The 15,838-nt window shown below is 38.5% G+C and overlaps 2 protein-coding genes across 29 annotated transcripts in view; both read right to left on the bottom strand.

The window, feature by feature from the left end:
- LOC147846472 (uncharacterized) overlaps positions 1 to 15,838 on the bottom strand; it is a 563,173-nt gene that overhangs the window by 77,606 nt on the left and 469,729 nt on the right. The window lies entirely within an intron of this gene.
- The window catches only part of gbp3 (guanylate binding protein 3), a 26,593-nt gene continuing 10,859 nt past the window's right edge, over positions 105 to 15,838 (bottom strand). For 11 of the 28 annotated variants that reach the window (XM_087239736.1, XM_087239734.1, XM_087239735.1 and 8 more), the window contains 10 exons: positions 15,626 to 15,774; positions 14,663 to 14,765; positions 10,219 to 10,268; positions 9,945 to 10,021; positions 8,132 to 8,349; positions 4,981 to 5,237; positions 4,597 to 4,713; positions 2,208 to 2,361; positions 1,951 to 1,989; positions 1,437 to 1,828 (listed from right to left, as the gene is read on the bottom strand). In XM_087239736.1, coding sequence (XP_087095862.1) covers positions 1,545 to 1,828; positions 1,951 to 1,989; positions 2,208 to 2,361; positions 4,597 to 4,713; positions 4,981 to 5,237; positions 8,132 to 8,349; positions 9,945 to 10,021; positions 10,219 to 10,268; positions 14,663 to 14,765; positions 15,626 to 15,774 — 1,448 coding nt within the window. In that variant the 3' untranslated portion in view covers positions 1,437 to 1,544. Of the gene's footprint in view, positions 1,208 to 1,288; positions 1,829 to 1,950; positions 1,990 to 2,207; positions 2,362 to 4,596; positions 4,714 to 4,980; positions 5,238 to 7,628; positions 7,993 to 8,131; positions 8,350 to 9,944; positions 10,022 to 10,218; positions 10,269 to 14,662; positions 14,766 to 15,625; positions 15,775 to 15,838 lie in introns of those variants that run through there. The other 17 variants (XM_087239741.1, XM_087239739.1, XM_087239730.1 and 14 more) reach the window with 7 other exon arrangements.

Genomic DNA, 15,838 nt, shown 5'->3' with positions numbered 1-15,838 from the left:
TTTCATTCATTCCGTTCAATCGGTTCTCCCTTTTTATACAAAATTCACCTATTAGGACATACAAGTAGTGAATTAAAGAATAACATTTGATAATGTAAAAGATATTTGAGAAGAGTCTAAATGCAGACTCCGTGTAGTTGCAATCTGAGCTGCAACGCTTTTTAATGCCAACACCTTTCTTATTTGCAAAAAACAGTTGACATGATTGTAACAATATTAGTATAAAATACAGAATGTGAATTACATTGTCAATGAAAGAAGATCGCCTACGAGAGAGAGAGAGAGAAAGAAAAAATAAACGACAAAGAACATGATATAAACTTGAGGGTAAGATGTTTAAGAATCAATTACAGTATATAAAGTCATTAAAAAATAAAATAGTTATGTTTGCTTTCTTATTTTTAAAATTACATTTAAATGACTAATTTCTTGCAGAAAAACAGGAACATATGGTTTGGTATTAGTAAATTTGCTTTGTGGATTTGGAATTTACAAATAAATAAATGTAATTTATAACAAAACAACCATTTCTTTTAGTAGAGGCAGATTCATACTAACCACAAATAACATCTTTAAAAGCAACAGAAACATCTTGCTTTATAGTATAACTAATAAATGAGCCAATATGTTTCCAAAATTGTGCAGCATAAAGGGTGTATAACCGCTGTGGCCTAAACACAACTATAGAAAATAGAGGATAACATTTATGGATATTAAAATGCTAAAACAAAGACAATATTTTAAACTTAAACACTTACTCAACATAAATGACAACAGCTAAGATACTGCATGTTGTCATGCTCTCTGCCTACAAATCATCATTATAGTGTGTAAATGTGAGAGCTAGTTTCAGTGTGACTTCATTATGCTCTTGTTTAAAAAGAATGAAAACGGTCCTTCACATTACATTTATGAACTTTTTTTGAGCTTGTGTGCTGTGTTCATATAAAACAAATGTCAAATACAAAACAAAAATATGAACTAGTTTCCTCCGGGTGCTGCAGTTTTCCCCACAGTCTAAAGACATGCGTTACAGGTGAAATACATAAACTAAATTGGCCATAGTGTGTGTGTGAGTGTGTGTGTGTGAGAGAGAGAAAGAGTGTATGGATGTTTCCTAGCACTGGGTTGCAGCTGGAAGGGCATCCGTTGTGTAAAGCATATGCTATGCTAGATGAGTTTGCGGTTCATTCCGCTGTGGTGACCCCTGATGAATAAAGGAATTAAACTGAAGGAAAATTAATGAAAAGCTTAATGGTTTAAACATTATTTTATGGATTTAAAAAATGTAAAATAAAATGATAACATGCTAAAACACATGAAGCCTGATTTCACATTTAATTTTGGGGGACTGTTCAGAGGGTTTGGTGCTCTTTGGTTCATTTTTTTTTTTCAAATCATGCATGAGAACATGAACAGTTTTACACTTTCACTTGTGGAGTTGATACCAGTTACTTTATTAACTAAAGAGCTTCTGAAAACTCTTGCTACACACAGTCCAGTATAATTACCCAAAAGCTGCAGTTTATGCCTCACTCTCAGCATTACTGAGGACCGCTGGATTCGCTGTGTCTAGACTCCAGTTCATGTACTAGACGAGGTTCATTCTCCATCAGCAGACGGTAAAACTCTGCTTTCACAGAAGCTCCTCCAGAGTCCAGAGCCCTAAACAAGAGTCTCATTTTCCTCTGATTTGTATCGGCATTATGAACTTCGTTGTATAGTTCATCTGTAATCATGCGTTCGCTCATCAGGCTGTCAGCAATCGCCATCACTGATGAAACTTTTTGAATAAGATCACCTCTGAGGGCATCCACAAATTCACTTCCTGATTAAAACAAAATATTGAAGTTACTCTTTAAAAATGTGTCGAGCATGTCCAAGAATAACAATGACAAGAATAAATATTAATTTGATATAATATTGAAATATTTTGCATTAAAATCAGACCTGGGGTCAATCTGTGGTCTTCTACTCCTTGACTTGGTGCTATTAATAATAAAAATTTAAAATTAGATCACAGAGAAATCTGTGACATTTTACATTCATCAGAATACTACAAATATAAACATCATATTGATAGCTTGTGTAACGTTTTTAAAAAAAGAAAATAGCTTAATTGTTGTATAATTGAGTAAATCTATAAGACACACTACCAGAACAGAGTACAGACTTAGTACAAACTTAGTACAACCAAATTTCTTTACCTGTGAGTAATATTCGCTGTCTGCTCCACACTTCTCTCCCATTTTCAGCTTTGTCTAAGATAGCCAGTCCGACCTCCCTAACGTGAACACCCAGAAACACTTCAAACGTAGGATGATAGTTTGGACCAAAATTACTATGGTCAAAAATCTCACTCTGGAAAACACCAATGGAGGCAACATGAGAATAAGGAAGAATCTTTGAATTCTAAGTTAATGAGCTACATTTGAAGGCCTTATGATGAAACAGTTTTACAAAAGTTTTGGCGTGTTATTTTCCACACTTTTAGGTGTAAATTTAGTTTCTAACAAAAAATTATTGGACATGTTCAGTATATAAACATGCCCTATTACTTGGTACCTTAACCAACAACAAAAATAGAGGATTTTATTGTTAAGTCATATATCCCTGCTGAACAGCAGTTGAGTGAAAAGGAACAATATTACAGAGGAAATATGTTAACACTACTCATTTTCTTGAATATTCATACAATAACACCTAAAAATGAAAGAACGTTATAAGTATATACACAGGGGTTGGACAATAAAACTGAAATGCCTGGTTTTAGACCACAATGATTGATTAATATGGTGTAGGGCAGGGGTGGCCAACCCTGTTCCTGGAGAGCCACCTTCCGACAGATTTCAGTTGCAACCTATATCAAACACACCTGCCTGTAATTATCACGTGGTGCTCAGGTTCTAATTAATTGGTTCAGGTGTGTTTGATATGGGTAGCAACTGAAATCTGCAGGAAGGTGGCTCTCCAGGAACAGTGTTGGCCACCCCTGGTGTAGGGTCTCTTTTTGCGGCCAATACAGCATCAATTCATCTATAAAATAAAAGATATAAGTCCTGCACAGTTGCCTTGTCTTCTTCTTGCAGAATAGTAGCCACCTACATGATGTAGGTGGAGGAAAACCTTTCCTGATTCGCTCCTCCAAAATATGGGCTCAATAATATTTACAACAGGCCATGGGTGATGTCAACTACACTTTCATGTTCATCAAACTACTCAGTCACCTGTCTTGCCATGTGTATTAGTGCATTGTCATGTTGTAACAAGGCACAACCTACAGGATACAACATTTGAACCACTGGGTGCACATGGTCCTCCAGAATGGCTTGGTAGACTATGGCAGTGACCTGCCCATCTAGCACATGTATTGGGTCTGGGGAATGCCATAATATTGCAGCCAAAACCATCACTGATCCACCCCCTTGCTTCATTTTGGCCATGCAAGAATCTGGGTGGTACTGTACGCTTCTTTGGGTCTTCTACACAACGTAACTTTCCCAGACGTGAGAAAGACAGTAAAGGCGAACTCATCAGAGAAGACTATATTTTTCACATTGTCCACAGCCCAAGATTTTTGTTGCTGACACCACTAAAACTGACATTTGGCATTGGCATGAGTGACAAAAGGTTTGGCTTTAGCAGCCATGAATGTTGATCCAACAAACAGTTTGGGTGCAAACAGGAAAGTTGAGGTGCACATTTAATTCAGCAGTTAGTAGAGCAACTGTGTTTTTGTATAGAGCAAATGTCTTTTGGATACAATATGGGTTAGCAACTGGACATCCCTTGCAGACAGTTTCCTCTTGCATCCACAATTTACTCCTGTTGGATGTGGTTTGTCCTTTTTGGTGTTGTGTTGACATAATCATAGATACTGTGTTTTGCCTTAATACATCACAAAGAATTACTGTCTTAGTCAGCGAGACACACACCAACAGTTTGCTGTCTTTTGAACTCTGATAGGTCACTCATAATGTTATGTGCAATGCAATATTTTGAGCAAAACTATGTTATTACTCTGCTAATTAAACCATCACACTACTCTTTCTGGTGGAATGTGCAATCAATGAAGACGAGGTTGGTGAAATTTAGCCATGAAACCTCCAACTGTCACGATTCTGCCACCCTCACCTTGTTTTATTGTTTATCCTGCCTGCTGCCTGTATCGACTATTTGCCTGTTATCAGATTGCGCTTCTGGATTTCCCTGTATGTTACAGTTTGCTGTAATAAAGTACTGTACATGGATCCTCAACTTTGTTTTGCTATGTTTTGTAAAACTATGTTTTGTCCGACTCCTGTATGTATATATGTATATATATATATATATATATATATATATATATATATATATATATATATATATATATATATATATATATATATATATATATATATATATATATATATATATATATATATATATATATATATATATATATGTATGATATTTATCATATTTTCTTATATTTATCATATCATATATTTTTTATTCACTTTTCCGGCCCATATTTGTCATACCACTTTTCCTTATTAATGTAACGAAATTCATTTCATTTAAAATATTAATGCTTATATGTTAAACATACGTTACCGTTGGTTGCACTTGGAAGTTCTCTGGCTGGCAACACAGACTGTATTCTCGCTCAAAAAACAACTGACATTTTGAAGTTGTCTCAATGTATTTTTTATCCCGGTGGCAGAGCTGGACCTTGAGGAATCAAGAAAAAAACAAAAAAAAAAAGATTAATTGAATGCCCTTTTCTGTAGTTATCACACAGTAATACACCAACAATGTAAACCGTTTTAAAACTTTTAACTAAATTAATTACACCACAGAAAGCACTATAATAATAATAATAATAATAATAATAATAATAAATTGTAATAATGCCAATATGCAAAAGCAGACATTTATATATAAATGTGCTTGAACTTTCCATTTTTTTTATAATACTCAAAACAGAAAATACGGTACCTCTGGTACAGGAATATTCCCAGGAAGCAAGTGGACATTCAGTATTTTCTCTCTCTCTTCAACAGGTAGTGTTCGAAGGAAAAGCAAAACTTGTCCACTAATGGGGGGACTAAATATCTTCATCCAGAGGAGTCCAAATAGAGAGAGATCTCTGATGTCTATCATCACATGAGTTTCTGTCACTTTAATTGGCTGAATTATTTCAATATTCCCAGCAGTGAAATGTGCTACAGCCAAACCATCCATGTTGTCGCCCTCTGCAAAAACAATAAAGTATTTTGTTGTGTGTTAAATTAAATGTGTAGCTTCTTTGCTATGCAGTTAGGACTACTATATAACAGGCAATACAGTTATACAGTTAGGGCTACAACTCCATGAACTGCCACCTTATCATGGCGGAGGGGTTTGAGTGCCTGAGTGGTCCTAAGAGCTATGTTGTCAGGGGTTAAAGCCCCTGGTAGTGTCTACGAAGGCAAAAAAGTCTTAGGTGACAGGTCAGACTAAATGTGGTTACCCCCTTATAAGTACCAGTTAAAACCTCTCATGAGTACTAAAACTCAGGCCTTGGGTTGGGTTTGTTTCATAAAACCTGGCCAAGCTCACCCTGAAGAAGTGATGTGGGACCATCCTCCTGCAGGGGGAGCCATAGGAGACCAGTGCATTGTGTAACAGTTGGTGGTCAAAGGTCAGGTCCATGAAAAACCCATCATTAGGCACAGAATCTCACTGAAGGAAGGAACTTGTGCAGGAGGTTTAGGGTGCTTTCACATCTGTAGTTCACTTCATTTGGTCCGCACCAAGGGTAATAAATGATACATTGTTGCATCTTCTGCCGTCTTTGGGTCGTTTTCACACCACACTGCTTGCTTTGGTCCAAACCAGTTAAAATTAACCAAAATGCACTCATCTGACAAAATCCACATCTCTTATTGGCCAGATGTTGTAGAACATATTTTCTAAACTGCTTATTGATTGGTCAGAATTAACGTGCAGGAAAATGCCAATGAACTCCCGCAGGAAAACAAAACCGGCAGACACAAAATGTCGCTTTTTACTATGAAGGGACGACTGCGCTGACTGATTGTATCCCTGCTTTAGACAAACCACACATTTCTAGAATGAAGCGCAGCCGTGGGTGGAAAACAGGGTTTTAATACATCACTCGTCCCCTCAGGAGGAGGAGTGAATTAATTTAGCTAAACTGCGACATGGTTATCTTGCGAAATACTTTTTGCGGTTGGACCTGTTTTGGTACGGATTATATTCTTACCACAAACGAACCGCTACAGGGTTAGTTTGAAAGCATACCGAGACCATCTCTTCAAGCAGGTCTCGGTACGCTTATTTGGTCCGCTTTTGGTGCGCACTCGAGTACGATTGCTGCATTCTCACCTGCCCAAACGAACCACACCAAAAGGGAAAACAAACTCTAGTGCTATTCAATCAAACTAAATAAGGCAGGTGTGAAAGCACCCTTACACACAGCTTGGGCTCTTGAACTCAATTTCTTTAGAAGGGCTGGTCTTTATTCTACTCTGGAGCTGCCCATAGTGCAAGGCTGGTGTGTGCTTGCTTATAGCTCCCCAACTAAGCTGCCATGTGAATGGGAGGGTAGCCAGCCTAGTGTCCAAACATACTGTTCGGGTCTTTTTGGAACATCTGGCTGAACCACAAGTCAGAGGGATTTTTAACTCATCTCTGTAAGAGCTTTGAACAGATCCTGGAGGAGTCTGGAGACATTGAAACAGAGTGGTCCAGGTTCTCAAGCTCCATTGTTGATGCAGCTGTAAGGAGCTGTGGCTTTAACCCCTGTGGTTCCTGTGCTGGCGGCAATCCACGAACCCGGTGATAGACGTCAAGTTGAAGGAGGAATCCTTCTAGGCTTGGTTGGTTTGTAGGACTCCTTAGGCAGCTAACGGGTACCAACAGGCTAAGCGTGAAGAGTTCAGAGAGACCATGGATAAAGACTACCGGTCAGCCTCAAACTGTCCGGTGCCTCAGAAGGGGGAAAGCAGTTCTAATAATAATAATAATAATAATAATAATTCCTTACATTTTATATATCATTTTTCTGGGCACTCAAAGCGCTTTACACAATGGGGGGAATCTCCTCATCCACCACCAGTGTGCAGCATCCACCTGGATGACACGACGGCAGCCATTTTGCGCCAGACCGCACACCACACACCAGCTGATTGGTTGAGAGGAGACAGAGTGATGATACGCCAATAATGATATGGGGAAGGTTAGGAGGCCATGATGGACTGAGGCCAGAGGGCAGATTTGGCCAGGATGCCGGGGTTAAACCCCTACTCTTTTTCGAAGGACATCCTGGGATTTGTAAAGACCACAGAGAGTCGGGACCTCGGTTTAACGTCTTATCCGAAAGACGGCGCTTACTGAGCAGTATATAGTCCCCATCACTATACTGGGGCATTAGGACCCACACAGACCACAGGTTGAGCACCCCCTGCTGGCCTCACTAACACCACTTCAGGCAGCAACCTAGCTTTCCCATGTGGTCTCCCATCCAGGTACTGACCAGGCGCAGCCCTGCTTAGCTTCAGTGGGCGACCATGTGAGAGTTGCAGAGAGCTAGCTGCCGGCACACTGGCATTGTTGGCAATAAGACAGACTTGACTCCACTGTATGTTTAACTCCTCCAGAGTTGCCCTTTTTCACTAATTCTGTTTATTATGTTTATGCACAGAATTTCTAGGCAGAGCCTATTGCCGAAGGCTCCACCGGAAAAAAAGGTGGTTACAATCACCAGGTTGGAGGAAAGTCAGTGACGGTGATGAGGTCTGTCACCTGGGAGAAACCTGGGAGTAGAGCCGCTGCTTCTCCATATTGAGAAAAGCCAGCTGAGGTGGCTCGGGCATCTGTTTCAGATGCCTTCATGTCCCACCAGGAGGAGGCCTTTGGGAAGACCCATGACACACTGGAGGAACTATGTCTCTCAGCTTGCATGGGAAGGCCTCTGGATCCCCCCGGAAGAGCTGGAGAAATTGTCTGGGGAGAGAAAAGTCTGTGGTTCCCTTTGTCAAATCATCCAATCATCAAAATTGCAATATCTGCATCCACAATAATCACACTGCGGATGGTAGTTGAATAGTCACATTTTATATTCAATATGTTGAAAGAAACCTACCAGAAAATATTTCACAGTGAGGAAGGTGCAGTCTTGAGATTGAGCCATTAAAACAGTCAATGTCATATAAGGGTCCCACGGGCTGAATTTGACCCAAACCATCTAACAGACGAGGATCCCATGAGACGACTCTATACAGCACCTCTCCTTCACCATCCATCACAAACACAAGACTGGTCAAACTGCACTGAAACTGACCAGCATGAGGAGACACAAATCTGAAAAACAGAACATTAATATATATATATATTTTCTTTATTAAACTGCATCAGTTATGCAATTCCCTTTTATAAGGTGTTTGAACCGATGTGTGTCCACAGTGAGTGTGTAAACAACCTGCCTACACTGGTACAAATCCCTTTAAATCATAAAGTTTTTCAAAACATACAAATACCAACTTTCTCTTCCTCTTACACTCATGACTGATGATGATCTGCCCTGTTTAGCAAATAGAAGTGAGCTGCAGCAGTCTCCATCAGTTCAACACTCAAAAACAGCACCTTCTGAAGAATGACTTAAAATGATCTTCATAACCAGAACAAGTATGTTAACATCTACGTCACAAGAAGAGGCATGAGAGCTTGCAAGATGTTGATGTGTCATCCTTATCCAGAGGTTCACATATTCATGGAACTGCCTGAAATCCAGAGCAGACTGTTGTTGTGGTCATTGATGAGTTAAGAAGGCAAGACTGATTCGTGCAAAGTGTTTCAGAGGCTCGTCTGTCACTCTGAACACTTTTTTTGAAAAACAAAAATCAGCTAAATGATTTACTTGTACTTGCACCTTGTTCATGATAGATGCTTATCATTCTTAAGCCTCTGGAGTCCAGACTGCATCTCTGCCCAAGACATTTAGCCAAAGGTGAACTGTTCACCCCAGCGGAGTTAGGTTTCTCCAGAGGTTTTTTTACTCACTTGTCCTGTTTGAAATATTGTTATGCTGGTACTGTTGGTATTGCTGGTTCAGAGCCTAGTTGAAAATCTGTTATTTTTACTGAGCACCAAAAGAACCAGCTCTGCTCCAGGAAATGGTCTCAAGTAGCACCAAAACATTGCTGGGCTGAAATTTGTTGAGTGCGGGGTTATCGTGACGAATGAGATGAACGGGAACCGTCTTGAGAGACACATTTGAAATAGCAGTAGAAAAAAAAGCTGAACACATTATTACTTCTAATCTCTGTCGATTCAACTGCATGAACACATTATTCTCCCTGTGCATCCACAAAGTACAATTGTTGAAATAATGCTAAACAAATTTCACTTCAAATTTAGTTCAGGCAGTTTCAAAGACCTATGTTTGTTTTGAAATACCTTACAGGCCTTAAATCCATATGTCTAAAGATTGAGTAGTTTAAAGAACTTTTGTACATGGAAACAAGAACATTTCTCTGTCATATCTCAATAAAGACAAAATAAGAACTCCCCAAGAGATCCCAAAATATCCCCAAAAAATAGCACAACCATATCCGAGGCTCTTTTAAGGGTTCATCACACTGAAGTTTATCTTTGGAAAACGCAAGGCACACCACACTGCCTTTTCATTGACTTTAAAGAAGAGCCATGCACTGCTCATTTATGTTACTAGGAAACCACTATATCAATTCTTTGTATGGAGCATGTGACATATAGGCGGTTATAATGTGGGGCATGCAGGGCTTTCCAAGTAGAGTTTGCATGTTTTCCCACTATTTACATTGATTTCCTCTGGATGCTCTCGTCTCCCTCACAGTTCAAAGACATGTGGTACTGTATAGGTGAAATAAACTAATAGGGGAAATTAAAACTAAGTACTGTAGGTGAGTGGTCAATACCTGTATGTATTTTTGTGTTTGTCCTCATCTACTGTTTGAATGAGTTCAGGTGTGAACTCTTCTGCACTTTCTGAGGTCTGAGGTAAAGAGATGACAAGAATATGCTGAATTTTAGGTAAAAGATTGATTATTACATTTCTCTAAAAAATATACTGTAATTATCACAGAAAATAATTTAATTGCTAAAATAAAAGACATTTTTACAAAATACTTGTTATAATAAATAAAGAAAAAAACTGAAAGAAATCTTCATATTGACATTGCTGATACTCACTGGTTGTCCTGTGGATGATTCAGCTCTGGGTGGTGAACCTAAACTCTTTCCTAGTGTCAAAAACAAGACAATTAAACCACTTAAAGGGATGGTTCACTCAAAAATAAAAGCTGTTTTTAGCTATTTTTTTTAATTTCTTTCTTTTGTTGAAAACAAAATAAGGCAGCCTGAAGAATATTGGGGAAAACAGCCAATAACAATAGTAGTTACAAAGAAATCTAGTCAATATCTTTCCAACACTCTTTAATATATGTCTCTTTGTGTTGTTCAACAGAAGAAAGAAACTCAGGTTAGGAAAAAGTGGTGGATGTACTCACAATTTTCATTTTGGGGTGAACTATCCCTTTAATAGAGTGTTAAAGGGATATATCACCCCAATGTGATAATTCGCACACAAACACTCCCTCAAGTAAAGTCTTCTCAAGCCAACATAATAATAATAATTATTATTATTATTATTATTATTAGTATGGATAATAACACTAGTGTATTTGCCTGAAGTCAAACCCCACTAATAAGTTTATGTAGCATTACAGTATGACAGTGTCACAATCACCATCGATCTAGCATTTGCAGATTGCTGGAGAACTACACATATGCCACTTAAGAAACTACATATCCCATTAGGCACATCACACACACCAGTTCCGGATCACCCCAATTACTTGCAAACAGCTATAGATCATGAGGATTGATTACATAGACTAAATATACAGCTCACATTCACACACACAATGCTGAGTCTTGTTTGCTGTAACTGTTTACCTGTGTTCAGTTTCATAAAGACCCTCATCTCCATTCTCATTTTGAATCCCAGTTACAGATGGTTTTCTCAAGCCAACATAATACGTTTAAGTAGGATATAATTATGTTGGATTTCTCAAGCCGACGTAATAACTAGAAGCTGAAGTTTTTTGACAAACTTTGATGGTGACTTGAGAAGCCAAAGTGACTGCGCTTGGATTGTAAATGGCAGTAGGTAGGTGTTGCTAGGCATTGCTAGGTGGTTGCTAAAGTAAACTGGGTTGCTATTTAGCAAGTGTAATTTGCATATTTAATCAAATCCTAACAGTTATTAGGCATCTCTAGCATGTTATTTCACTTAACTAATCGTTATAAGCATTTAGCTAATCGTTATTAGAATTTGGCTAATCACTGGAAGTCCCGTTTTGCTAGCACGAGTCAAATAAGCCAGAACCCAGGGCTGTTTCTCAATATGCGTTCCTGTCTGTACTTGCGTTCTTGTGTCCTCGTGAAACATCATCAACCGTCGGCAAAGTACTGTTCCAATTCAAACTTCACATCTTGCCAAGTACAGAAAAAAATCCCAAATGAATACTTGCTCTGCCCCTTTGGCCAAGGATGCATCGAGAGGTGACTTGTGCGAACTTGTGAAGCACAGGTATCCCAGAATGCATTGCAGCTAAACCAGCAAATGCTAATGGTGGAGGAGAAATCATGCACGGTTTTAAAAACACTCCTTTACTGTGTCACAAAATAAAGTTTTAAGAGTTTTTTTAGGTGAGAATATAATTGTTTTAAACTTGAATCAGCAGTTTATTCACAAAGATAGCGTGTCTTTAACGATCTTCCTCAGCTTATGCGGACTCTGACTCCCAGCCTGCCAATGGGAGCTCCGTCATCACCTACCCCGCCAAGAGCAGCTTTACTCCGGCCATTCCATCTCGGATGTACCGCTGGATCTCATAACTTCATTGTAGTTAAAACATGATATTTAATTCATCTTGTGACTATCTAACGGTCAGTTTTTGGTCTTATAAATCTATAACTTGTTCTCAGGTGTATTTTTTTGGCAGTATTATTTTGTTACATTTTATAATTGTCTTTAATTAAGTTACCGTGTTGTACGAGGTTTGTCTTTGTTTACCAAATAGTTTGACGTAATCTTTATTTCTTATCGTGTATGTCTTTATTTCTTATTGTGTATATACTTGTATAATTAACGTTACCATTGTAGTTTAATAACTGATAATTAAAGACACGTGTTTGTGTATAATAACTCATTTTACTTCACATTTATATGGATTGGTCTACTTTTCATAAATCAAAAATGTAGATTTATAAAATAAATATAATATTAATTACAGGGTCGTGCTTTATATAATTAAATCTTTCTATTGTTAATGTATAGTGAAACAATGAATCCATGGTGAGGTATATGACGTTATAAAGTACACTGCCGTTCCATTTGAAGAAGTACCCGACTTGTGTCCTTACGTCCTCTGTAGTTCGTTCTTCTACGTGTGAACTTGGCAAGTCTGAACTTCCAAGGACGCAGGTCCGAACCTTGAGTACTTGGTATTGAGAAAAAGCCCAGGTCCCAGACAATGTTCTGATGTAGAAAAATTGCTGTTAAATGGTTTCTAGGTTATTCTGTTTTGCTGCTATGGAGTAAATTAATAGCTTAAAGTGAAGATACATCAAAGCTTCTAACCAATATGAATGATATAAATCAACCCTGATGTCTCTATGACACTGCAGCATCAAGATTTCTTTATTTTTATTTAGTCTATGATATCAGTTGCTAAGGTGTTCTAAATGGTTGGTAGGGTGTGGCATGTCAGTTTTAGAATGTTCCTAAGACTAATTGTTTGAGTCAAATGAGCCCACCCCCCATTTCTTTATGTTTTTTGAATGGGAGTTTCTTCTCCATAGCAAGTCAATGCTTTTAAATAGGAAAAGATATAGCAACTCGAGTAGTCTAAAGGTCTGTCCGAAGTGGTCATAGCATTAAATCCATGTAGCTTTTAGCGCTAGTTCTACCATGAAGACCTAATGTCCCATCACTCATCACAATCAGTTCCAACCAATAGCACGAGACAGAAAGAATACATAAGCTGTTCATTCATTTGGCTGCAGATACTGACACAGATGTTTATCTCTTCTTTTTAAAATAAACAATGTTAAGCGCTGTTTTATCACTGTACTCTCGCATTCTGCGCTTGTGTTTAAGGAGCGTTACATCACTTTTATGATTTATTTATACGTAGCCTTCCTTACTGCAACCTCAAGGCAAACAATTCAAACCTAGTGCTGGATACCTAAATAGTGCTCAAGTTGTTAAGCAAAAGGCATCACGTAATATATTACTGCATTACAGAGCAAGTCATATTACTCAAACATAAACTCACATACAGTATCCAAGCCATGCAACTCCAAAAATGACCAATAAAAGTTTGTTACTAATCGTATGCCGGATTAAACTCATCTTAGCCCACTGGGGCCTTAACAAACTGCGTAGCTCGCTTGAGCCATTTTAAACCGCGATGCCTGCCGGGTCTGTTCCAAACCACGCAGCCTGCCGGAGCCGGCCCTCTCTCTCCGTCTAGCCAGCCGAGGTCCTCTCTCTCCAGCGTATGACCCAGGCCTTTGCATGTCTGGCCTGTTGCCCGTATCTCTATAGCAGTCATTAAATGGATCATGTTTTCCATTTATAGCAGTTATAAATGGCAAATATTAAAGAGCACAAGTTATATCCCATGTCTAATTATAATTATATTCAATTTCTGTTTTGCTTTAGGATCTACTGACCGATACTCTGAGTGATGGTGGTGGGTACATGTTCTTCATTCTTTATGGGTAGGTTTCGCCCCTGCCTTAAGGCTGATTTATACTTCTGCATCAAACGCCGGCGTATGCTACAGCGCTGACGCATAGCCCTTCGCCGTGGCCGTCGGCGTCACTGACGTGCACCTCTCAAAAAATTTAACTACACGTCGCAACGACGCGTAGCGCAAGCTCTGTGATTGGTCGGCTTGGTAGCACTGACGAGTCTGGGCGGGACAAAGAGCTGCGCGAATGGCGCGAGCGATTGTTTACAAGTGTGGAGTCCCGTGAAGGAGCTCCAGATGGAAAGTTTTGTTTTGTGTTTACCTCATAGTTGAAGTTGTTGCACGTCCGCCGGTTCCTGCCTCAAAATGAGCGAGTTTGAGTCACTTGTACAACCAGGAAGTGTTCAGGAAAAGCAAAACAAAAGCGAAGAGACTCGACACAGAGGAACATTTACACCTCACTGCCAACTAGCGTTTCGGAAGTGATAATGCAGACCGACAAAGACAGTGCGCAGAAGTATAAATGCACAGCTGTGCGCATTGCCTGTGCCGTGAGTTACGCCGGTCACTTGACGCAGAAGTATAAATCAGGCTTTAGTCCTCATTAGTCATAGCTGGAACTACAAGCTTCTGATTCAAGTACAGGGTCTCTGCCAAAGAAATCCTATGTTTTGTTAAATCATACTTTAAGTCAAATAGTACTGATCAAATAAAAGTAATTCAATATATAATGTATCCCCTAGTCTTTCTGGCAGAACAAGGAGGATATAGAGTTTAGTAAATGTGTATTACTCAGTGCTCTGACTAAAGTAATAGTGTTTCACTGAAGGCCTTGATTCATAGAAAAAGAGTTGAGATGAGTTGAACTGTACCCTCTTTCTCCTGCTCCACTGCACTGAGAGATTCATCAGCCTGTACAATCTTATTCCCAACATCTTTATTTCCTTTCCAAATCATCCACGATGCTTCCTCATGCTGTTAAAAAAAAACACAATTCATTCAATTATTACTATTTTTACAGTAATAGTTTACTGTAATAAATATTATCTTGGCTCTTATCAGCTTTGTATTGTTTTTGATTCTAAAAAAACTGCATTAGATTAGTTATAAAATGAATGAAAAAATAATAAATAAATATTAAATAGTAAATATTTACTTTTTAAATTGCAAAGAATGCGATGTGTGCATACTGTAGTTAGCAATCATGCTGATATCATCCAGAGCAATGAGGTCTACCCCGGCCTCACTCTTAGCTTAAGGGGATAGTTCACCCAAAAATGAAAATGACCTCATTATTTATTCCTTTTAATTTTTTATGAGTTTCTTTCTTCTGTTGAACACAAAAGACATTTTGAAGAATGCTGGTTGCTGACACCCACTGACTAAAAAATGATAAGCAAATGTATTCTTTTGTGTTCAACAAAACAAAGAAACTGACTATTTAATCCCCTATTCCTTAGTGTTGATAAAATGTTTTTTTAGTAGGGGCCCAGGGTTTTTCTGATGAGTAGTTAAAAAAGTGTCCTATAAAGGGTTAGATCAAAACATTTTGTAGCATTGTACAAGGCTTCATCTGGATATCACTTTGAATGCAACCTTTTCAGTAATACTTTATTTGACAGTGTCTTTTTTTATACATGTAACATGCACTAACTATAGTAACAACAGTAAATTATGCAAAATTGCTTTCAACAACACTAAAGCAAACTTTAATCCTAACCCTATAGTACATAAGTGCATGTTGTTAGTGTTTATTACCCAGTTTTAAAATGTACAAATGCACAGTAACATGGAAATAAAGCTAATATGAACGTTTTTCGATGTCCTGCTTTTACCTTGTGTTTGGCTTTTAGGGCTTGGTCATCATCTCTCCTGATTTTCTCCTGGTTTCTCTTCATCTGCTGAATGATCTGCTCCTCTAAATGTTTCTGCTCCTCCAGGCCTCTCTGATGCTGCTGCAGTATTTCATTCTTTAAGATCTGCACTGTTTACAGAAAGAGAGACGGTTCAGTTTGCACACTCATTCTGACCCAAGAGCTCGACCTACG

Source organism: Danio rerio, chromosome 2 (assembly GCF_052040795.2).
Source record: "Danio rerio strain M-AB ecotype USA chromosome 2, GRCz13ab, whole genome shotgun sequence".
Lineage (NCBI taxonomy): Eukaryota > Metazoa > Chordata > Actinopteri > Cypriniformes > Danionidae > Danio > Danio rerio.
Note: the sequence above shows the minus strand (reverse complement) of the source record. Positions and strands in the feature narration are given on the sequence as shown.